This window comes from Quercus lobata, chromosome 8 (assembly GCF_001633185.2).
Source record: "Quercus lobata isolate SW786 chromosome 8, ValleyOak3.0 Primary Assembly, whole genome shotgun sequence".
Taxonomy (NCBI): domain Eukaryota; kingdom Viridiplantae; phylum Streptophyta; class Magnoliopsida; order Fagales; family Fagaceae; genus Quercus; species Quercus lobata.
Genome location: NC_044911.1, coordinates 51107954 through 51134479, shown reverse-complemented (window position 1 = coordinate 51134479; position 26526 = coordinate 51107954). Strand labels below are relative to the sequence as shown.

At 31.5% G+C, this 26526-nt stretch overlaps 1 protein-coding gene across 10 annotated transcripts; it reads right to left on the bottom strand.

Annotated features, from left to right (window-relative positions):
• Positions 1-214: 214 nt before the first annotated feature.
• LOC115955917 (MADS-box protein SOC1) lies at positions 215-15475 on the bottom strand. 10 transcript variants are annotated; one of them, XM_031074320.1, is made up of 10 exons: positions 15029-15473; positions 14832-14880; positions 14542-14690; positions 14171-14362; positions 2089-2170; positions 1536-1597; positions 1323-1422; positions 1196-1237; positions 959-1000; positions 215-620 (listed from the first exon to the last, which is right to left on the bottom strand). In XM_031074320.1, the coding sequence occupies exons 4-10, from the start codon at positions 14350-14352 to the stop codon at positions 477-479; spliced, it is 654 nt and encodes a 217-aa protein (XP_030930180.1). In that variant the 5' UTR covers positions 14353-14362; positions 14542-14690; positions 14832-14880; positions 15029-15473; the 3' UTR covers positions 215-476. The 10 variants fall into 10 exon arrangements, with proteins under 10 accessions (XP_030930180.1, XP_030930178.1, XP_030930181.1 ...); XM_031074318.1 differs by having other exon boundaries at positions 14841-14880; XM_031074321.1 differs by having other exon boundaries at positions 14542-14566; positions 14672-15475.
• Between the last annotated feature and the right edge of the window lie 11051 nt (positions 15476-26526).

Genomic DNA, 26526 nt, shown 5'->3' with positions numbered 1-26526 from the left:
TTTTACCCTCTTATTTTTTTAACCTTTCTGAAATTCATTCTTGAAAACAAGTTTCAAAAAGTGACTGCCTAAAGCTTATGAAAACAAACAGTAAACCTTAATACCTTGTTGATGTCTCAGAAGATTACATGTATGGCAGTAACCCTAGACAGAAACTGAAAACTTCCTCCTGCATATCTAGAACAAAGAAATAAACTCGAGAATATAAAAAGGCCTAGAAGGACCATTGGACTATTATAATAAAATGAAATATATATATACCGAGATACAATATTCCCATAGTAAACTTGATAACTATAATCCAAGCTGTCACTTTCAGCAAACAATATATCAAGCTATTGGCAGTCAGCAGTACAATTGCCTGAGGGAGTGCAACATTTTAGTTGTACCACAATCTAGTACAGATTATTGGAAATAGACTTACTAATAATGTATCATATTTGCAAAGATGTGGCTTAATTTTAAGAGTAAGACCATCAATTCTGTAAGCGAGAGCGCTTTGTTCTGCCTTCTGGTGGTCCAATGAACAACTCAGTTTCCACATCAGAACTTGGACTACTTTCTTCATAAGGTAAAATTTCTCTCTGCTCATTTGATCCTTGCTGTGGTTGAATACCACACTGCAAAGAGATGTTAAAGGTAACTTTAAAAAGAAATTAAAAAAAAAAAAATCATAATACAAGTCAAGCAATAACTGGTATTGCATATAAGGTTCTGGCAAGAATCTAGATCTTGCCTAGAGAAATAGGTTATAAAGCAGATGACTGGTACTTGTTTTTATATTTCAATACTGGATTGTTCAAAACATTAAATCTCAAAAAAATATTGAGATTAATTATATTGTTTGTCATTTCCTTACCAAATGGAGCAATATGTTTCCTCAAAAGTCAAATATAATACCATCAACAAGAAGAATAAAAGAATACTAGTACTAGTAATAATAATTGCAAAAGTTCACCTTCTCACATAGCCTTGCATTTTCAGCTGCTAGGACTTTTTCCTGAAGAAAAATTAGAAAATAGAACATATACTAGTCAGCAACAACTGAAGAATTCTTTTAAGAAAAAAACTTATGGTGCTGCAATATTTCAGTGCCAGGAACTCAACAAAAAAAAAATCTGGGAAACTTCTTTCTAGGCAACAAAACTTGAAATCACCTTGTTGGGCCTACATATCAATCAATTTAAAACTTTACCTTTTCCTTTAGTTGCTCAATTTGTTCCTTGAAAACCTGAGCCTGAAAGTATAGACCAAGATAAAGCATGTTAAACTGCCATTTAATAAAATATCATGAAAGCCAAGTTAGGGATTTTATAATTAACCTTTCTAGCTCTAATGCTGCTTACGCTCCTCTCTAACTGTTCTTCTATCTGTTGGAGTTCTTCAAGGGTGCATGTTCCTAGACCTTCTCCTAGGAGTCTCCTGAGGTGTTCCAAATTTAAGGTTCATAAAATCCTTTGAATGTAAATGTCTTAATACAACAAATTCAAACAGTATGTTAAAGAACAATAAAAATATTAAACTAGGTCTGCAACCGTTTTGAAACTTCAAGATGCTCAATCTTCTTCATCATGGTTGCTGCTTCATGCTTTAAATGCTGCCAATGTAAAATCACTATCAGCCAAGAGATCAAAAAATGAAGTGTGACAAGAACCAGGAGTAGTGAACACAAAAAGAAAAGAACATTTGGAATCTTCTTGATGAAAAATATAGAGTACTCTTTTTTTTTTTGACAAGTGAAAGACATGTACATAGAGTATTCTATATATGTATCAATCTCATAAGTAATAAACATTTTAATTTATAGGCTATGTCAACTCTCAAATGCCAGTTCTCTATAACAGCAAACAATTAGCATCACAAGGATGAGATTGTAGCTTATAGCATATCAGAGGTGACAAGTATTTAGGGCTAGGCTTTTCAAGATTGGTATAGTGGTCTATTTAGGGCTACAATAGCATCTTAAAAGCAAGATAAACCTAAGGAAGACATGGGCAGGTCAAATAATTTGGTGGCAGAGTTGCTGTACAAAATTTTTTCCCAAATAATTTAAGAAATTAGTACAATCAGAGGAAAAGGGGGCATAACCTGCATGTTTTGTTCAATTGATTTGCTGTTGGTTTGAGTGTCTTTTGTATGCCGACGGTAGCGTTCTATTGTCTCCTGCATGCTGAGAATTAAGTCCAATATACTGCAATCAGCACATCTTTTCCCAAAACTTAAAAAAGGATTATCTACAACAATTGCATTAAAATTCAATCATACAAAGGTTGGGGTCAACTATCATCCAAAACAGATAAGTATGCCATCAAAAACTGGCTTCTCCTATAACAAAGGAAACCCCAAACAACCTGATATGTTGTTAGTACCATATCATCAGCTTATCAGAAACACTGATAATCAAGTTTTCTAGCATAGTCAAATATAGAATATACAGTTAACCAAGCCTGCATTACAAATTTATACTTATGTACATAACATCAATTAATTTCATGCAATTACATATCCAAACAAGCAAGTAATTTCTTGAATAACAAAAAAAGCTAAAAACAAAAACTTAACAGACATAAAAAATTATAAATTATCAATAAAAAGATTGATTAGTCAAACAACATTATAAAGGTAATGTTTAATGTTAATAACATTTTTTAATTCTCTATATAAATTATTATCATTTTGTTGTTTACTTCTAGCAGCTTCTGTCCTTATATAAATAAAACTCATGATGACAAACAAGCCTAACCTCATAACTAAGAGGCACAAACGGATTATAGCCAAGCAAATAAACACAAACAACTAGGGACTCGATATAAATTAAAATGGCTCTTTAATCAACACCAGATATAGCAAAACTAAATCCAGAGAAATAGCCAAATCATTCAAAGCATTTCCTCCAACAAGACCAACAACACTATACAGTTCCAGAATGCCTGGAATATGCACAAACCCGACTCCCAAGATCATCAATATGAGAAATTCCAAATAACCTTGGACTTTGGTTAAATAACTAGTAAGGCATACCACTATCCAAAGATAACAAAATTCAATATAATAAATTTGGTATAAAAGAACCAAACAAAATCTGTACAGAGGTAAGTGAGATTGACTTGATTTTAAAAGTTAGGGGGCTAATTTGAAACAATTAATGATTGAGGTAGTAAATTAGTGATTATAAATTGACTCTATTAATACTTTAATAGTTGAGGTACCAAATTAATAATTTAACATAAAATTTTCTTTCCAAGCTTAGATAGTTGGTGCCTAATTCTCTTATTTCTACGGTTTTGCCCAGATCTAATCATCTGAATTATTAGGGCAGGCAAGATTTTCTTCTTGATTTCCATATTTTACAATTCCCCCCATAGTGTAAAATCTGTTTTCAACAATGATCTTTACGTTGCTCGTTTATTCTGATCCACCATGCTAAAGATTCTCCAAGATTCTCCATTGCAGGTAATTTCTTTGAATAAGTGGCACGCTAATTTATTCTCTAAACTCTTCAACCCGCAAGAGTTGCAGGTCATTTCTTTGAATAAGTGGCACACTAATTTATTCTTCATACTCCTCAATCCACATGAGGGTTTTAGGAGGCTCCCAATACAACACAGCTGAAAACCATTACAAATCGTAGATTTCATACAAGATTCTTCAAGCAACATGTACTGTTCTCACCCTAGCTATGACATTTAGCTGTCCAATAAATAGTTGGAATTAAGAACGTAGAAGGGTGCTTACAAGCTTGATGCTTTACAAAACAATCTCTTTGGTTTTTTTTTTTTTTTTAATTGGTAAATTACACGCCTACCCAATGGGATTTGAACTCACAATCTTACCATACACCTAAAACTTACAATGAGAGAGGTACCAATTAAGCTAGAGCTCATTGGCACACTTAATATCAATTTGATGGCTTTTGGCTATTCTAATTTTGAATGTCAACATATCAAGACACAATACTAGTCAAGGCCCAAATCCGTCATCCTAGTTTAGGTTTATTGTACTAAAACCAATTTATAGTGCAAGCAAAGCAAGAAAATCGTAATCTAACTTAATAATAACTTTAATTGTAGTGCAAATAAAGAAACCCTTTTTTTTAATACAAATAAAGAAACCCTTATTTTAGTAGAGTTAGACTAAGTTCTGTTCTCTCCATTCATCTCTAACAGGTTATTTCTCTCTATATATGTCTCTAATAGGTTCATTGTAAGCCATTAACCACACCACATCAATCCTACACACACACTCTCTCTCAACATCAAATAGATATGTCTGATTTCTTCTAATATGGTATCAAAGCTACGATCTTAGGATTGAATTGCCTTTTCACCATAAGATCTACACCATCTATACATTGAATTTATTCACCAACTATACAATCAAATCTCTTGAAAGCCGATTTACAAGATGCCAAAAGAACTACTCACAAAATCAATTTTCACATGTCACCAAAAGGTCCTACCATGTGCCCCAGTCCCCCACACAACCACTCGCTCATACGCCTTACAGGATTGGATGCACCCCTCAAACCAACAGCAGAATTGTTCATAGCAATGTCATCATCCTGGCTGTTAGTGTTGCTGTCATCGACCACTCACAACAATTTTCTATGTCAATACATCATTTCAACCACTAGTGCAACCATCATCAATCATAGCAATTTCCCTCCAACCACCTTCCACCACCGTCTGTTAACACTAACATATATTTCGTCTTCAAATTTCTTCCTTAAGTTTGATAGTGGGTGTTAAAGACATCAAGCTCAATCTTAGTCTAAGATCAAAGTTCTTATCTCATTCTAAATTCATTGTACCAAGACTTATTTATAGTGCAAGTTATCCTAATTCTGCTTGTAGTAACTATACTTATGATGCAAGTAAAGTAACTCCAAAGTTGGCCTAAAGATTTAGTCTCTATATTATATATATGCCTCCAACAATCTCATTGTAACAAATAATTTAAGACAGTAAAAATGTAGCAATTAAGGGTTAGAAACTCTCTCAAAACTTTATTTGTATTTGGTTTCTGTATTGGGTTTTCTTGGTATGGAAAAATTATTTTACTTGATATGGAAGGAGAGAGGAATCCTTATTGGAGTAATAATTTGGTAATCCTTTTCCTTCATGGAATAAAATTAAAATTTTATAAATAGACATTGTTACAAAAAGTTTAGTGGCTTTAGTCCCATGTAAGGCATCTGTCCAAATTAGTCCTCATGTGAGGAATGATGTAGTATTGTTTTTGGGGTTGAAGATATCCACTTTTGTGAGTTTATTTATTGTATGAGTGTGAGGGAGTTATTGGGTATACTGTGCCTTTGGGATTGTGAGCTTGTATTTGTGAGATTTGTAAGTTAGTTTATGTTTGTGAGAGTTTTTGTTATTGTAATCCACATCGTTAATAGCGATTTTTTTTTTTTTTAAATGAGTAAGAAAGATGTATATTCAAGAAGCGACCTCATGTAAAAAAAGCATAAGGCAAACCAAAGGCTACAAAAAGAGAGAAAAAAATGAAGAAAAAGCTAATTACAAAGGAGAGAACTAAGGAACAAAGGGAGTGAATCACTATAGGTGAGTCCCCAAGCCCTAAACCAATCAAAAAGGGAACCACTGAAAAGTCTGATGACCAATCAACTAGTCATTGAAGCTTTCCATTTCCTCAAAAGTCCGCTCATCTCGCTACCTCCAAATACACCACATCAAGCATAACATAACTAAATTCCAAATGCTAGATGAGTGCTTTCCCAACCAATTCCACCAACCAAAAAGAGTATCTGCAACTGATCTTGGCAAGACCCATAAATCCCGAAAAGATCTAAAAACCAAGCTCCACAACCAATAAGCCTTTTCACAATGAAGTAGCAAATGATCCACTGTCTCCCCATTACAACAACACATAATGCACTAGTCAAAAAAATCAAAGTCTACACCTCACAAATTGTCGCCGGTAAGAATCTTATCCCAAGCTGTGGTCCAAACAAAGAAAAAAACATGTTGAGAAGCCTTACCTTCCAAATATCTTTCCAAGGAAAGACACTAGGCAAGGGACTTCGTAACTTACTGTAAAACGAGCGGATGTCAAAATCCCCATTCTTCATCAACTTCCATCTCATACAATCTCCATTCTCAATTGGAGGTAAATTAGATCCCAAGGTACGAAGGAATTCATCCACAACATCCATCTCTCAATCATTTGGTTCTAGAATGAAACAAACATCCCAACTTCTCCATTCCTCTATCCCCAACCGTTCAAGAGAAGAGTCCACAGAGGCCTCTCTATTAGTAGCGAATTTTGATTCGCATTGCCCATGAATATAGGCTTGGAGTTAATATAGAACCATGTTAAATATTGTTATCTTGTACGGACGTCTTTTTTTTTTTTTTTTTGTGTGAATTTACTTCCACTAAAACCAAATAGTAATAAACAAGTATTAAAGCTGAAGGTGTAGCTTGATATGAAGTTTGTAAGAAATTGACTTGAGATACGCGCACAAATTTTAGTTTTGGTGATTGCATTGATTGATTGAAACCCCTATTTAGAGCCTGGATAAATAGACCAAACATTTGGAGTTTGTATGAAAAATTGAGTGTGAGAGGGGGGGACTGGTTAGTGATTGGCAATGGCAGTGAGAGAGAGACCATGCTCTAGGATTAGTGCAAGTCACAAAGATGTAACTTTGATACCATATAACATATTGCAAGACATAATTCAAACACCATGTTATAAAAAGAAATAAAGAGAAGAAGAAATAGCACAATGAATTAATTTTGACCTTAAATGTCACATTTTCAATGGTTACATCTTGATTATTAAGCCGTGTGTTAGAATGAATCCATTGATAGGTATATATAGTATAGTACCCCTAGGCTACCCTTGGACTAAATTCTAGAAATACAATACTTGTAGTATAAACGGATTACTTATACCACAAGAAGGATTAGGATTCCTAGTAAAATAAATTTGAACTGGGATAATAAAGATTTGAATAATTCGATAGGTTTAGAACTTGATATCTCTAGAAACTATGATTGCAAGTTTGGAGGGAGAGTAGATAATAAGAAGATAAAAGAGAGAAGAGGGAATGGAATAGTTATCCGTTTCTTTTGTTATGATGTTGTAAATAATAAAAAGGAGGGGAAATAGGTAGGGTTACCTCTACTTATTTAATAGGAGAAAAGTGGTAAGTGTTTTTTTAAACATCCTTAAATTATTAAAAAATTATTAAAAATAAAAAGTAAAATAATAACTTTCATAATTGCACCTTATGTAGATTATCCATAACCTACAAAATCCAATCAGCCTAACTTCTCAGTTGAACTTGGCTTCCCAACTGAATCAATCACATTCTCTATATATTTTATTTTATTTAATCCATGATTATCTTTCTTTTACAATGTTTTAACCAAAAGTTCCTCTTTACTTTTTCTCCAACACAAGGATCCACCTTTAACCGTCAGACCAATCAATGTGTAGAAATTTTCGAAAGTCTTCTCTCCCTTCGTTACTACTAAACCCCCTTCAATAACTTTCATCACTCCAGCTTATAGAGAATATCCATAACCTAAAGAATCCAATCAGCTTAACAAAATCAATTTTCTTTCAAGTTCAAGTACGTGTCTCACATTACCTAAGACTTTCACGATCATATCAAACATTTTTACTTTAATTGTACACATCCTCATAACTTTACATTCCATATTATTAGCCTAACACAACCTTAATAAAAAACCGCATACATGTCCAACCAATCTTTACTATTGCTAACCCAAAGAACATCATTACAATTATCAACTTCACTATTTGTTGCAACAATTGTAGTATTTAGAGACTATCACTACTTTTCATTTAACTCTTCTAACTTAGTTCTCAACTTCTTTGCATTGATACCGGTTATACCCTAACCAATGACAATAGTAGCATTCCACATCATTAATATCCTTGGTCTAGATTTTGATCTTGAGTTCTCCCGATCAGTCCACGAGACTAACTCCTACTGCAACTTGAATCGGGCTTCACCACAAATTCCCTAGATTTTGAATCATTCACTAACTTATTGACCTCTCCATCAAAATTGTTTTCGTCTCTTCTAATTTCAATTTCTACTTACCAACTAATAGTGTAGTCACCATGGTATCATACGAAGGAACGAATGAGGCTAAAAGCAACAAAGTTAGTGCTTGATTATAATTTGTATCCCTCTTCCTCAATTTTAGCCTTCACCTTAAAAATTGAGTAATCAATCTATTAATAGGATTCAAATGATCTCAAATGTCAGTACCTCCCTCCCTCCATTCTTAGCTGATATAACTTTTTGCTTCAAGTACAACTAATTTCTCAATGACTTTGACATATATATCCTCTAAATATATATATATATATATATTTTTTTTTTTTGGAACAAGTCTCATTCAACATGATATGCTTTACTTTTAGGGCTAGACACAAACGAAAAGTATTCAATGCCTACATCTCAAGCTTTTCTAATTCATCATTAGACATTGTGGCTGACTCTTTTTACTTTTCATAAAATGCCTTAATCAATCTTTGTTGCACCAAATGTCTTTGACAATACTTTTCCACACGCAAATAATAAAATAGCAAAAACCACAACACAAAATTTAATGTGCTTCGGAAAACTTTTATGCCCACATCCACAAGCAATGCAAACATAAAATCCACTATCAATAATAATCTAAGAATTACAACTACACTCATAAAATGTCATTAACTCTCACAAATATAAAACTAACCCAAAGTCCTAGTACACCCAAAAGTACCTCACACTAACACCACACTAGACAAAGTAACACGCATGCACAACAAAGCTATACCACTTTATTTCTAGGAACTATTGCACTTACCTAGTTCTTTTTTAATCAATGAGGGACTAACACTCCTAATAATTATCATCCTTCTGATCGACGTTGGATTCCAAAACCAACTAAAAAACTTCAAAAATATTTCAACATGAGTTGGACTTAACACCAAAAGGGTTGATAGCTTTTGTTTATACATGGGAAATTATGAATCAGCATGTAAACAAACAAGTCATAAACCTATAGCACCGTAATAAATACACATTTGTCATACCATCATATATACAAAATATGGTATTAATTCATTAAGGACCAGGGTATACATGGACAGGAGAATTATTAGTTTAGAAGGAAACATTGACACCCTTGGGAGATTGGTACTTAAAATTTTATGTACTTCATAGCCAGATTGTAGTGTTTGACCAGTAGGGATTCATAATTTTGGAAGCACCAACTAAATTCCATAAAAGAACACAGTAAATTTTAAAAGTAAAATCTCCAGACCCTATTGGGATGGCAATGTCTAAGGTTTAGTCTGTTTTTAAACCCAATCCAACCCTAATTATTTAGGGTTTCGGATTTTAGGAGGAGGTATGGGAAGGTTTAGAGTTCTAATTTTTAAACCTGCTAGGGATTGGTAAAGGCCTGAATTTTACACCTTAGGTACCCAAACCCAACTCAATTATGCATTAAATTATTATTAAAAGATCCGTATTCTTAATTTTATTTACACAAAAGCTAGGATTTCTATAACAATTTAGGTGGTATTATGGTTCTTAAATATTTTTTGGATGGCTAGAACTTAAAGCTATGCGATGTTAAATACGTTAGAAAATTATAAATTATCATGACAAATTTTTTTTAGAAGAATTATCATGACAATTGAGTAGTTGTAGTGCTTAATCATATTTAAATCATGCTATAAAAATGTTTAATTTAGTGTAAATGTGCATACTAATGTTTTGAACCTTAGACATCTCTGTTATAAACACCAGAACATGTTAATTAGTAAAGTTACAAAACTCTTGACTAACATGTTAGTATTCATGAATTATTTGTAATGACAAGAATGGTACTAGATGTATTGCAAATTTTACCACGTAAAATTAGGCTATAGCAATGACATGATGAATATCTATAGTTGTGCCAATTATAACATGTAATACCTATCTATTATGTGCTCTACATGGTCTCATGACTCTATTGTAGTTAAAATTGTGGGAAGATAGAAAAAATTTAGTTTTCTCTCATATGTATTTAATTGGGACGATGGAAAATTGAGAGATAAAAATGATAGAAAAATTAGATAATATAAATTTACTCTCATGTCCCTAGTAGTTTTTTTTTTTTTTGAATATCTTAGGGGGATTAAATTTTGGTTGGTTCGGAGAGAAAACTGCTGGACCTCAATATCCCCCCCCCCCCCTCTCCCGTCCTAATAAAACACACTCATTTTTAGTTTTCTCTCTTTTATTTTCCATCCCCCACTTTTCACCCCAACTAAACAAACCCTAAATGATAAATAAATGGAGAAAATAAGAAGGGTAGATGTTCAAGTTCAGCGGGGTTTTGATTCAATCCGACCCTTTTAGTAAGAGTTGAGGTTTTTTTTTTTTTTTTTTTTTTTATTTTTTAAAAAAAGGGGGGGTTTTTTTTTTTTTTTTTTTTTTTTTTTTTTTTTTTTTTTTTTTTAATTATTAAAAAAAGGGGGGGTATGCGGTTAGTTTTAGCCTTTTAGGTTCAACACTAAAACCTTTCAGGATTTGGGAATGCTTTAGGTTATACACCTTGAGCATCCAGACTCACCCGAGCCTACATTTCAATTATTTAAGCAACCATATTATAAATTTTTTTTTTTTAATTAGAATTTTACAACAGTAAATGTGCACCTTTCTTCTCTGTTAAAAATGAATAAGAAATGTAGGTTTTCTATACCATTGTTCCTTAATCTACAAATTGGAAAGTACGATGCGTTACATACTGAACATGTACAAACAATAATTAAAAATGCTTGGAAAAGAGGAACGAGGAAGTGATGTGTGTTAAACTATTCTTATGTGTTGGTTTCCAAATATTTTTTTGAATACTTTGAAATTAAATGTACCCGGTGAAATATATATATTTTTTGAATTCTCAATTTTTTTTATTGATTTGAACATAATGAATTATGATAGTAATTGGCTAGTTATTAGTTATAGTACTTGCTTATATTTAAACTATATTATAAATATTGTTTAAGTTAGTATAAAAGATCTCTAAAAAAGTTAGTATAGAAGCTCTAATTAATACTTGAATTTGATTAATTATATTTTATAGTTTAATTTTAGGTTACCTTGACTTGTTCCATCTTATTAATAATAAGATGAACAGTTATGTTTGGGTTAAGTTTGGATTTTTCAAATATAAACATGATGAGTTTGAAATGAAATTCATAATTTAATAAGGTTTACACAGGTTCAGAATATTAAATATTTAATTGGTTTGAGAAGGCCTTTTTTGTCCCATCCCTAATTAGAAATTGACATTGAGATTTGATATGAAATTCAAAATAAGATGCTCACAATATCAAACCATGTGAATTGAGGAGTCCTAGCCAAGGTTTTTTTATAATTTAAAAAAAAAAATATTCAAGGCCTCAATCATCACTGATTAATGATAATTAATTCCAACTGGCCCTTCTAGTCAAGTGGAACATTCTATTTTTTTCTCAATAAGCAAAAAATTTAAATTCAACTAATAAGATGAGAAGATTTGGGAAAGGAAAGGCTACCATATTTTATAGCCAACCTTCTGATTTGATAAATATATATACATAATTAGTTCCAAACTTACAATCAAAATGTCTAGAAACATTTTTCTTTAGTAAGATAATCAGCCATACATGTGCTTCGGCTCAAGCTTGGAATAATTTAAGATCAGGTGTTAAATAGTTGATAGTCTGTCTTAATTATGTAATAACACAATCCTATGAGAGATTACCACGTACATGAGAAAAAAGGTGCAATTAACATGGTTGGGTGGGAGCAGCTTTAGACCCTAGAACTGTATATAATATAGCTCTCAAACAAGATTAAAGCTTCACGCTTACAGGATTCAAGGAAGGCTTAAGGCATACTTATCAAAGAAGATGATGATGATGATGAACTAAATTAAAAAGAAAGGGGAGGGGGGAAGCATTATGACCGTGAGGTTGCAAACTATTATCTGTCTTGTTTCATTGTCAAATCTACTGATTTTATACCTGCCTCAGATAGCTAGAGTATAACATTTGAGATTTCACATCCTACCAAAAACAATAAGGAGAGAAAATGAAGATTCACTTATTCATCCAAGAAAGATAACTAAAGCCATAAACGTATCAGGAGTATTTTTAACTAAATGTTAAAACATCATGCTTATAGGATACAAATAGAACCAAGGTTTAAACCAATTACTAATTCCACAAAAAAAATAAAATAAAATAAAATAAAAATCCTTTAGTAATATAGATATGGAAGAGATTTCAACTTTCAAGGTTTTGGATGAGAATATAAGTAGTAAAATATGACATGTTAATTAAGAAAATAACAAAAAGTATGACCTCGGATAGAATGAATTAAAAGAATACATGTAACAGATTACAACTAGTCTGTTGAGTATCTATAGTTGTTGGATATATACGTGTGATTAAAGTTTCACATTAAATAATGATGAGTGGTTAATATAACATTCATACCCATTGGGCTTAGACCTTTTGGGTCAAGTGTATCTCTATATGTTATATTAACTATTCAAGAAGTCTGCCTAAATTTTTTATCTTCACAACAACAATAGCAGACCCCAAAATTGTGGGATTAAGGTTTGGTTGTTGTTGTTGTTGTTTGGGTGGAGATTAGGACATGACCCTATTAGAATTGTGCCTAAGTTTTTTTATCTTCACAACAACAGTAGCGGACCCCAAAATTATGGAATTAAGGTTTGATTATTGTTGTTGTTGTTGTTTGGATGGAGATTAGGATATGGCCCTATTATAATTGATACTTATATACGGTAGTTGCATTCACATCACTACCTCTATTTATAGATAACTATGCATCCCTTGAAAATGAACATATTTGTTAGTGAACAAATGTATCCTATCCAAGAGTTATAACCTTACCCAAAAGCCACATCTTTCTATCCAAACATTACCATGCCTATGAAGTAACATTGTTTATCAAGTATGGTTATTCTATGCATGAGGGTGCACCATATTATGGTGTGATCATCCATCATGATCCTACATTAGCAAATAGTAATCTTTTTCTTTCTTCTAGCCTAAACAAAAAAAAAAAAAATTCTTTGTTGGAAATGGAATGACAATGAAATCCATCCAAAATCCCTTCAGATCCCAACCACCACCCCCCCACCCCAACACAAAACAGAAAACTGTAGACCTTCATTCTTTGCCACTCTCTATCTCTCTCACATATATATGTCAGCGATTCCCCTAGTACACTCCGACCCACTGTCCAAGTAACTTTTTTTTTTTTGGAGAAACCACTGTCCAAGTAACTTGGTGTATATATTATGCTCCACTAAAAAATAAACCAAAGAAGTACAATGTCTTATCTACTTTATTGATAATAGAAAGCCTAAATATATTAGTGGTTAATACTTAAAAACTCGTTCTGGTTCTTGTAAAATGTAAATTTTGAACTAATGGTCGAGTTGTACTTGCATATATCTGCTCCAAAACCATGTCCGGTCCAGTAAATTTCTTGGTAATTAGACCAGAAATTGTCCAGTAAGAAGATGAGATTAGTAAAAGAAACTCTAGCCTATCATCAATTGTTTCTTCTATTTGACTTATGAAGTTAAACAAACGATTGAAGAACATTAATGACAATCAAGGTTTCCATTACTTGGGCTTAGTGGCGATTTAACTTTCTCTTCTCTATCTCTTTCCATGAAAGACAGACAAGAAACTAGAGCCCACTTTAGAAGGTAGAGGGGAAAAAATGGAGAAAGAAAAGATATCATGGATCATTTCTAAAATGAATGTTGATTAAGATCTGTATCTGTGTCACTGTGTATGTGAGAGAGTGAGAGCTTTCAAAGATTCTGCTTTGTATAGAGAGAAAGTTTACTTGAGAAATACAACCCTAAAGTGTAATAACCGATTCCAACATATGCATGAAACTTAGTACTTATTAAATGAACATAAATGATTGTCAAAAAAAAATTTTAAATGAAAATAATTAAAGAATTTACTCATTTCTATATATAGGAGTGTTAAAATTCATATGAGAAGACATGGAATTCCATAAAAAAAAAAAATAAAAATAAAAGTAAAGAAAATATTGTAACACTAGTTGAGTAGTCCTAAGAGTCCTAACCTGAAACTTGCAAATTCATAGAGCTTGCCCCTAGGAGAGAAAATTATAATTGCGACCTCTGCATCGCAAAGAACTGATAGCTCAAAAGCCTTCTTTAGCAGCCCATTTCGCCTCTTGGAGAAAGTCACTTGTCTGCTTGTAGCATTCTCTATGCGCCTCATCTGAGTCTTTCCTCTCACCATCTCTCTTCACCTTTGAGAACAAAATGAATGAAGCTCACTACATATATGACCCAAAAACACAGACACACACACACACACACACACACACACAAATCTCTAATGCATAAAGGAGTAGTCTTTTTATTATGTTAAAAATGTGAAAAAATTAAGAGTATGAAATATAGACAAGAAGTGAAAAAAAATTCTTACCAGATAGGCCGAGGCCCAGAAATCCCTTGATGAGAAAGAAAAGGAAGAAGGAAACAATATGTGAGGTTTGCTTGCAGAGTGCAGAACACACAGAAAAAATATTCCAGAGGGGTAGAATTCAAGAGATTACTTCAATTCAGTTTTAATAGCTGTCAGCAAGCCCCAAGAAAAAGAGAAGGATGATATATTAGTTGGGTTTACAAAATAAGCAAAAACCCAGAAAGCTTTTGAGAAAGGAAGTGTCCAAGAGAGGAAAAAAAAAAAGAAGGAAAAGAACTCTAGGCAAAGACCTAAAAGACCTGTGTTTATGGAGGGGAGTTTGGTATATATCTTCTGTGACTGATTGATTCGAATACCACCATAAGACAAGAAAACAAAGCTATAATATTATATATATCTTCTTCTACTCAAAATAGTTTCAGCAACCATACAAGAAAGTGTTCGGATAAGGAAAAAAGAGTTAAAAGTGGGAACAAGAAAATCTTACCAAATAGGCAAAAACCCAGAAAGCTTTTACGCAAGAGGGGAGAAATAAGAGACCCAAAAAAGGTAGATTGCAAACAAAATCTAAGCCTTGCTTTTGAAGTAACCAAAAAAATATATATATCAAATACAAAAACAGAAGAAGACCCAGATAGAGATATTAATAAGAGAGATAAAATAGGAGCTTTTTTTTTTTGGTTGTGAATTGTGATCGATTGTCTCTTAGTAGTCCTTTCTTCTTAGACACCACCAAAGAAGGGAAACACAGGCAACACACACCTACTTTCCTTTACCATGTAAAAAATTATAATAATTATGGTATTGCTAAATTCAAAGGTTGCCAACGGAATACTTTCATTTTTTTGCTTATTTTGGTAAAACCCACAATAAAAAGACCCGAAAGAAGAAATTTTTTTAATATTATTTTAATCGAATAGGAATAAATAAAGAAATAAAAAAATTTATCTTGGTGGAAAAGTCATGATGAGAGAGATGAGTGATGACTATGGTCTATATATCTATCATCCATGTCTATATATGCTAAGAAAAAAAGTAAAATACTCCAAAAAGAAGAGAGAGAAAGAAAGTGGCAGAGTTTAATTAAGGAAAGAAAGAAAGATTAAACAAAGTTTTTTGTTTTTTAATTGCAAAGATTTTTTTTTTTTTTTTTCCAAATTGGATAAGAGAGAGAGAGACTGTGCGGAACAGAGCAGAGCATAGCAGAGTAGTACAAGATAGAGAACACGTCAACATCGTCCGTACGAGTGAGGTACTCAAGCAAACCAATAGGGAGCTGAAAACGCATAGAGCCAGTGATGATTTAACATTTGTTTGTCAGATAATTGAGAGGGTGTGGGGGACAGTTTCCTTTTCTCTCATTCAATTCAACTTAACCTGAGTACCTTTGTATAGTTGTATGCCACGTCAGACTTCTTCTTCTCCTTTTTCTCTTTGTTTTTTTCTTGTTACTTACTCTGTTTTATTCTTTGAACGGGTAATTTCTTATCTTGCACGGCAGGCGCGTGAGGTGAGGGGGGCCCTATATCTATAAATATACATATAGATAGATTTGCTTTTTAGCTGGGGGAGGTAGCTTAAGGTGGTTGCATGGAAAGTGATCAAGGTTATGTCTGGAAACAGTTGTTAAGTTTGGTACTTAGTTCACATGTAGGGAATATGTATGGATTTTCAGATTTATAAGATGTAAAAATTAAAAATAGAAAAAATAATATAAGATAATATTTACTTGGTTAAGACATTTGCTTACTTTTACGGAGTTATAGTAATTTCACTATTTTGAAGAAAAAATTACCCGCTAAGTTAGTATAATTTTTTTCTCTCAAAATAGCATATTAAACTTTAATATAAAACAACGGTATTTATATCTTATAAAGATGATTCACAATAAGTTAAAAAAAGACCAAAAATTTTCCACCTTGGGCATTGGCCCTAGACCCCAAGGAGGCTTATCTTGAGCGCTCTATTTCATGAACTAGGTCTCAGAAAATCCCTCATTAAAAACCATAACACTTTTATATTGGGGCAAATTATAATTTAGATCAAACACAACTAATTCTCACATAGCCTAACACAACTAGTAAATTTTTTTGTCGTCAAATATGAGATTTGGAATTCAATTCTCTCTTATATTAAAAACCAATTAGTATATTGGTATAATGATAAAGAACAATTATCGAAAGCAGGCAGTATAGGTTAAAACTATCTCTCAAAAGAAATGTTGAGTTTTTTACTGTGGCTATAGTGCAGTCGCATATGGGTCAATTAAAAAAGTGTTTTATTTATTTAATTTTAGAGTTCAATTAACGAGTGTCCTTAGAGCATTTATTAATGAATCATTTTATAAAAGTTTTAATACCATTTTCATGAGAAATATATATAAAAAAATAAAAATAAAAAACCAATTCTTTTTTTTCCCATAAAATTTTCTAAAAATATTTTTCTAAATCAAAGTGTTTAAGGCATCCTTTGACTTTTCTCTTGTTTTTGTTGCTTTATAATAGAGTGAGAGACATTAGATTTCTCCTTAACGGAAGTGTAACAGCACCCATTAAGAAAAGCAAGATGATAATGTGCTCTTTTTGTCATTCTAATAAAAAATAAATTTTTATTTCATTTTTTTGTGTTTTAGTTTGTACTTAATTATTCACAACTTATGTATTGATATAATTTTTATAAAAATATATAAATTGTAGTTTTTTAAGGTGGCACAAGGGGTAAAATGACATCACTCTAATAGTCAAATGGGTATATTATAAATTTTGAAATTTGAATTACCAATTTAAAAGAAACCACAAACTTAGAGAATTTATAATAAATTTTAACTAACTTTTTTCATTGATTTAAAATCATTTGAATAGAAGAATAGTAGTATTTAAAAATAAAAATAAAGTTCTAAAAAGCATTTTAGTGAAACTATAGCTAAGCACCAATAAAAACATCATGCATCAATCACAGCAGTTTAGCATTCACAAATAACAAAGGAACAGTAACCTATTACCTCTATTGAGTTACTGCTCATTAACAAAGTTTATTAAAAAAATTGTGACAGATTAGCGGATTGGCAAAGATGGAGTGCAACAGACAGTGGTTGGGTTTGATGTGGAGGATTTATGCATTGCCGAATTTGGTTGATAAATGGTAGTTGATCTGAATGTTGCTAGCAGATTTGTGGCAAATCTTTGTTTGATATGAAACTGTAAAAAAAAATTTTGACAGTAAACATATCATTTAAATGGAATAGATATAAAATATTGAGGTTGATGTAGTTGTTTATGAATAACAAATTAGCTAAAGTAACAAAAAATAAATTTTTTTTAGTCAATTTAATTAAAAATTGCATTGAGCTTGGTGCTAATGCTTTATAAGTTATAAGTTGTTTATATTCATATATTATAATAGTCAGTTAAAACATATTTGTGTAAATAAATATAACATTATATTTCAAAATTTAGTACTATTTTTTTTTTTTCCTTCCCTTAAAATAGTTAGAAATCTCTACTCTACCGCCCTGCTCTCGACTCCTAGGTACGGGGTGCCACCAAACAAGTTAGGTAATTGGCCAAAATGTATACGTTTTAGTTTAAAGCATACAATTGAAGGCAATGTAGACATCTAAAGCCTCTCATTATTCCAGCGTAAGTAAAAGTTTAAGTTAATTTAGCTATGAATCCTATGTAGTGTAGATAGAGGTTTAGGACAAAACTTTAATTTACTCGTACTTTTGCTATTATTCGCTTTTTTGTGTTTTAATGGAAACCAATTAACCAGTATTCGCTTTTGAGTGTGATCGAATTGAACAGTACTGAGCTAAATAAATTTGAAATTACATGGAGCTCACGTACGTTTAACACAATAACACCAATAGTACATATATAGGTGTCTCGTAATTTAATGAATTTAAGTTACTTACCTAAATTTGCTATCAAGGGCAGAAAGGGGCCATGCTCCCCCACCCCACCCCCACCCTACCCCCCAACCTTTGAAAAAAATATATACTAGTATGTATATTAACAAAAAACAATTTTAATTCTAGCTCTTAAATTTATATACTTGACCCCCCTTCTCCAAAAAATTTATAAACTGACCCAAGAAATCCAACAAATAAATGACAAGAAAAATCTATAAAAAAAAATGCACATATATAGATATTAAGAAAATCTTTGGACAAATCATAAATCTGGTTTAAGCAAAACAATAACAACAAATCAATTACAAATCCTAGAAAAAAAAATCACAAAAACCCAATAACTTTTGCCCAATTTCTCTCTCTCACTTGAGAGCTCTCTGCCCCTCTCAAATGACTCCACCCTTATGGCTATAGACTCGTATGCCACATATTAATCACTTCATCCACACATTAGTTAGACCATAAAAATATTAAAACGTGTCAATTGACTTGCAAAACTCTTGATTATAAAATCCTATTATTAAATTTTTTTTTTCAAAAAAAAAATACAAAGAATAATTAATAAATTAATGTTAATAATGCATCTTTGTCAACCTCTAATATTTGATATTTTAATTTTTTTAAATTTTTGAACAAAGAACTTCGGCTCCTCTTAAGTTTGAATATTGGTTCCGTCCCTGTTTTCTATAATAAAAAATAAAACAAAAAAAAGTTAGTTACCTAAACAAGGGAAAATTATTAAGTACTCCTGAAGTACACTTAGTGAGTGTTTGGATTGCGCGTTTGCGCGTCCACGTTTTTTCTTTCTGCGTTTTCCTTTTTTTTTTTTTTTTCAAGCCGCAGTTGTTGACCAAGTCTTCCGTGAACAGTGCTTCTGTGCACTGTTCACGGACCCACAAATTACACTTTTCCGCAACTTTTTCATTAAAAATGGGTCCACAGCATTATTTACAGATTTAAAAATTATTTCGCTACAGTGTTTTCAGTTTCAGTTTTCAGTTTCAGCAAAAATAAGCTCAATCCAAACAGATCCTTAGTTCTGGTATTTTTTTTTTTCTTAGATCTGGGTATGAAATATGACTTAGTTTTTGGATATTTTGGTTGGATTGGTTTATATTAAGGTATTTGAATTGCATTCAGTTTTGTTTTGATTTTTTTGCCAATAAACCTTTTCAATTATATTTTCTTTTCTTATTTCTTATTATAGATTACAGAAATTACAACAATGAAAGAAAATGGTTTTGGTTATTCACTGTAAAGAAACAGAATTTAAACATTTATATATGTAACTAATCTTGAAGATATTTTTGGGATCCTATTAGAATAGGATTGAACATTTTGCTGTTATATATTTTTTGTTTCCAATTTTATTTTAGGTTATTTGTTCTGTTATGGTTTGTGGAGATTTAGTTCTGATATAGTTTTTTTTTTTTTAGTTCTGATATTGTTTGTTTTGTTATGGATATATTTTATGTATAGATGATTTCCTCTTTGTGGTGATGGAAGAATGAATGGGCCATTTTGGGGAAGGTTGATACCATAGATGTGGGTGAGGTTGTTTGATGGGTTTATTTATCCATTCTTTTATATGGATACAGAGTTTTCTTATTTGTGCTTGCTTAGTGATTTAATTGCATAGTTACATTATTTAGACAATTTCTTCTACATGATTATCAATGTAACTAATCTCCTATTTTAAAAATTTTAATATTGATTTATTATAATCATTAATAATGGCATGCATAGGGAAATATCGGTAATTGTTTCTCAAATTAGATGAATGATCGTCTACAATAGATATCTTGAAAACCACTAGGCCCATGTTGAAATTGATGTGAGTTTATCCTACAAATGTTTGAGTGAGTTGATGCAATTATAAACTCACAATTTCTATTGATGGCTATAGATATCAATAGGTTTCCAGTTTGTTAAATATTAGCATTAATACACCATGTTAAATATGCTAGTATAGATGCGGAAGCGAAAACATAAAGTATAGAACATAGTAACACACGGGAGTTACGTGGTTCAGCCTAACGGCTTACATCCACGGAGGAAACCCTAAAGGGCTATATCAATAATATATTAGAGTGTAATACAAATCCTGTGTTACAATGAATCATAACATGTGTATATATAGTAGACTAAACCCTAGACTAATAGACTTCTAGTACAAGTAGGAGATTTGGCTTGCACACAAAGTAGAATTAGGCTTGGGCTTATGCTAATGGGCTAATATATCTCTAACACTCCCTCTCAAACTCAAGATGGAAGCTTGATGAAATCTTGAGATTTGATAAGATTGAGAAGATCCCTTGAATGAAGTTTGGCTCTGTGACGGTAGTTTGAGGAAGGCAATGGTCTTGCAGTGTTGATGCGACTTCTAACGGTGGCTTGACTATACCAGAGAGTTTTGACGGCGGCAGTAGAAAGCCAAAGAAGATGAACGCAGCGAAAAAAACACCGAGGAAGACAAAAATTGCTTTAAATATACCGTAAAAACAAAAAACCATGGCCGTAGGAAGGTGGCTCTAATACCATGTTAAATATTAGCATTGATACACCATGTTGAATATGCTAGTATAGATGCGGAAGCGAAATCATAAAGTATAGAATACAGTAACACACGGGAGTTACATGGTTCAGCCTAATGGCCTACATCCATGGAGGAAACCCTAAAGGGCTATATCAATAATATATTAGAGTGTAATACAAATCCTGTATTACAATAAATCATAACATGTGTATATATAGTAGACTAAACCCTAGACTAATAGACTTCTAGTACAAGTAGGATACTTGGCTTGCACACAAAGTAGAATTAGGCTTGGGCTTATGCTAATGGGTTAATATATCTCTAACACAGTTATTATGACTTTATGATTATAAACTGAAAATAGTGACAAATTAGAAATTATTACTCATTGGCAAATTACCACTGACATTATATCACCAAATTATCAATCGCCTAATTTCCTAATATTAAGAGAATACCACTCTTTGTTCAATATGTTAACCCATCAGGCCATAAACTGTCTTATAATAATTTATGTTCATTTATTAGTTAATTATAATTACTCATTATTCATCTAATGGCCACCCTTTGATTTGAAGATTGTGTGATAATACTTTTGAGATTACCTGCCTCCCTTTGTTGGGCTGTGTTATTCAGGTTATCAGTGTATGTTGTTTTGATTATTGATTGATTTTATAAAAAAATGTTATTGTTATTGATTGATGTTGTGATAACTATGTTGTTATGTTTATTAATTAATTTTATGATAAATGTTTTCACCTGTGAGTTGAAGTATTGTGTTCTAATTAACACAATCGAATCTCCCTCACTGCAAAAAAATACCTTCAAGAATATTCCTCTGAATTCGGATACAATAATCAAAGTGTCCTGTATCAAACCCCACATAAAATGACAGCAAATTGTCACGGAGTATTTATAGCTCAAATTAATTTCCATTTAGTTTCATTTCAAGTGGAGAGTAATGATTCAAATTGGCTTTAATGGTTTCTCTCAAAAAAATAAATAGTCTCCTATGGCATTTTTTTTTTAATATTTTTATATTAAGGTATATTTTTATACTTTTTGGTATCATTTTGTTATTTAGCATTGAAGTATTTTATGTTAAGATAGAAGTGGGATTAATTTTGATTGTGTACGAAATTTGTGAGGACTTTCTTAGTGACTTCTCCTCCACTGTAGAGTTATGTACATTTTTTGTATGTACCCTTCATCGGTCTGATTGGAAGCCTTTTATTCTGGTTTTTCTTGGGTTTGAAAGGTGGTTTGGTTTTGTAACAGACACATTGTTAATTGGCTTATTGTATGCATGTTAGAGTTTGATAGGCATCGTATTTTGGATGATGTATGTCAAATTGTTGGGCTCTTCTACTTTAATGAAGATTTGGAATTTTTTTGAGGAGAATACTAAAAAAAATTATCTGCAATATTTCATTATGTAGCATTGATGCTTGAGGTGGTAGATAATTTGCAGTTGGTTCATTGTGATAACTTTTTTTTTCTCCCTCCAATCATTCTCTTATCAATTTTTTTTTTCTTCCTCAGGTCAAAGCTGATTGATTGTGTTATGTGGAATCTACAATTGTATAGGAACCTTGCTCTTCTATAGTGAGTTAAGACGAGGACAGGTTCCATGTGCTTTTCCATCTTGCAAGTTCCTAGATGCAAAATCCCACCTTAGCTGCTTTTTGGAGGGAAAGCTTTCATAGTTTAAGTAGGACTGACAATAGAAAATGGACTCGAAGTCCTGTAATTACAAAAAGTGATACATTTAGTGTAAATAAAACAGAGATTAGTCAATTCCACAATACTGAATATTGTGAATCATAAGATTCACTTCCTATAGATTATTAAAATAAAACAAAAAAATATATATATGACTACCTTTAAAAGAATAATCTACAGTATGATTGTTTTTATTGTGTATGTCTTAGTGTTTTGGATTTGAGTACTTATAGATGATTTACTTTTATTTATTTATTTAATGAATAGATGATTACATAATAATGGGTGAAAAGTTTCATGAATTCCATAACTTGGGTGTGTGTATAATCTAATATATCTGTTTTATTTATCACGATGAGGTTTGTTAACAAATTTTCTCTGTATCATTACAGCATTTTGGGGATTGTGAGCTTTTTTTTTTTCTTTTTTTTTCTTTTCCTGTTTTGCAATTGAAATTTAGGGTCAAGATTAAGATTCGATGTTGTTTTTATGGGTTATGACTTATGAATTGGTTTGGTTTTAGAATTTGAGATTTCCATCTACTATTGATTATGCATTTTATATGTTGCAGGTTGAATTCTGTTTTGTTTATATACTGTGGCTTGATTATGCACTACAACTTTTTCTTTTTTCTTTTGCGATGAAAAAGTTGGATTCAATGTCCCTTTTAAGGGTTATATATTGGTTTGGTTTTACAATTTGAGATTCCAATGTACTATTGATTATGCATATTATTATTTGACTAATATATTTCCGACTTTTTGTTTCACAAACCAATAGCCATTTTTCTCTTTTAAACTTTTTGGTTGTAAAATTCTCTAATCTTATGGTTTAATTCATTGTGGTTCCTAGGAATGGTAGATTTGGTATTTGAAATTGTCTTGCAAGTTTTAGTTTGGTGTGATTCATTGTGGTTCCTAGAAATAGCGGACTTGTTATTTGAAATTGTCATGTAAATTTTAACTGTTTAAAGTCGGATTCTTTTTTTTAAGTCTCTCATAACTAGGAAGAACACACGAGTGATCTGAAGAGACTAATTTTTTTAAAATTTAGGGGATATTGGACACTATATGCTTAAATATACTATGTTATTTAAGTTTGAATATATGTAGTGTAAGTATGATAATTAAGTTTATGTTGGATGTAAAGTTTGTTAATATGTAAAACGATCCCGTGCATTGCACGGGTTAAACACTAGTATACTATAAAGGATAAAGTTTCGCTAATACTCAATAAAATAAGTATTATTACATATTTTGAAAATCTAACCGTTGAATTACATGTTTTTTTTTTTTTGAGAAAAGAATTACATATATTTTACGCTCTTTATACACATCAAATTTTGTATCAATTGGATATTATTTGCTATATGATCTATAAGCTTATATTTGATGCATAACTTTAAGTTATAAAAAGTTGCAATTTAAACAATTTATTGTTGACATAATGCATGTAGATAAAAAAAAAAAAAAAAAAAAAAAAAAAAAAAAAAAGATGTAATCGAATAGTGGATTTATCAAAATTTATCTCAAATAAAAAATAATTAAGTAAGGTTATAACTAATTTTGTAACTAAACTTTGTCCTAATATAATTATTCCGTTTGATTAAAAGGAGAAAAAAGAAAAAAAAAAAAAAAGTTGCTAAAGTTCAGGTGAAATAGGTTAAATTGAAACGCGTGAAGAACACACTCCAAGACGAGAAGTGGGAAATACTAGTTATTATGTAATAACTAGTTAGTTGGAGTCTTTGGAGGCAGAGACATTCTACATGTGATAATAATAACAGTAATAAAGAAACCAATGGGATGGCGTTAAGGTATCATAATAATAATAATTTATAGTCGTAGATTTAATTATTATTAATTGTATAACACAACATTACCTTTATTTGTTTCACCAAAAAAAAAAAAAACATTACCTTTATTTGACAATTAATGTTGCCGACAGTTGTCAGTAAGTGGTGGGTTTCCATTTCCAATTTTCCATGCCGTTTATGTGCATTGGCTTAGGTTTCTCCGAGCCTGTTGGGTCCGGTTTGTTGTTGTGTCTCTCTCTCAACTTTCAACATAAATAAATGCAAGAAAAATAGTTTAGCTATTTTTTCTCTGTGTAGGGGGGGGGGGGGGGGACCACGTGGCGTGCAATGCTGACTCTTATTTTTTTATATTCATTCGATCTCATCAAACGGCCCTTATTCTATGTCGGGATTTGTGGTCATAGAAGAACAACGTCACTTCCTCGATCTGCTGCTGTCGTCAGCTTTTCCCCAGTGGTTCAAATTTTCATATCCATTGGTATTATTATTTTAAGTTTTCTCTTATTGGAGTATCTTGAATCTTGATTCTTTGCACTTTTTGTATAGCATCCACATAGCTTGAATCAAGAATGTATTATTGGCCCTATCAAAAAAAAAAAAGAAAAAAGAATGTATCGGGAATTAAAAATAAATATAATAATAATAATAATGTATTATTGAATAAATAAATAAATAAATAAATTTAAGAAAGTATTCTATTTGGGAGAAAATAATATTTATTATTATTTTAAGTTTACAACCTTTTTAAGTCAGATTTCCTTGATTCTTTGAAGGATATATTTTTTTATAGAAAGATTCTTTTAGGATTTTTGAGCTAGTAAAATATTACTAAAACACTTTCCGTATAGCATCCACATGAATTGCTTGAATTAAGAATGTATTATTGGTGCTTCAAAAAAAAAAAATGTATTATTGGGAATTAAAAATAAATAAATGTATTATTGAATCAAATAAATAAATAAATTTAAGAAAGTATTCTATTTGAGAAAAAATAATATTAATAAGGGTTAAGTTTCGGTCCAGTGCATTAGTACATTGGACCCAATACGATACAGACATATATTGTATCAAATCCAATGCATTGATGCATTGGACCTAAGCTGTATCCTATAAATAATGTTTTAAAATATGTTAACGTCAGTAATTGGTTATTAAAATTAGATTTTTAATCTACTAGAGCTTCATTGGATTTGTCTTTTAAAAATCATGTCGGATTTTCTAATCTCATTAGATTAACCATAAATCAACCAGCTCATATGATTCTTATAATAATACTAATAAACTTAGCTACCCATTTTTCTATTAAAAAAACGTCTAGCTACTCATTTATTTATTTTCAGAAACCATGTTTCAATAGGTTAATCTATCAAATTATTTTTAGATCAAACCAAGTTAGAGTGAAGTTTTTTTTTAAAATTTGTTTAAAAGAAAATTCAGAGTGAGTTAACCAATTAATTTCTTTACAAAAATATGGAATAATAATGGTAAAGTTTCATACCTAGGTCCTCTTAATTATTGTGTGAGGATTCTTTCCATTTTACTTGGAATTGATCCATTTTATAGTTTAGATAAAATATTATATATCTAGAAGTGTATCCAATACCTCATCTTTTAAAATTATAAATGATGTGGTATTTTGTACACTGTCGTATTTAGGAAATAAAATTTTGATCGGTGAAATTAACTTTTAATCCTTATCTTATAAGCTAAACACAAGTTCAAAAAATATTAATTAATACTGTGGGGAGTTTTTTCCCGCGTACACTCAGCTTATTGTCCGCTTTGGGGAGCCAAGCCCGCATGGATTTGTCCTCGTCCTCGAGTGTGGAAACTTTGGATGGACGGATCTTCGGGCCAAGGGCTTGTCTTGTAACCTTTTACACCGCATCCTTGGAGTCCCACATCGATTAAAGAAGCGCCCCACGCATGCCTTATAAGCCCTTTGAGCAAGGCATGGTGTACCACTAACACGGATTTTGTTCCACGCCCCGCAAATACCAT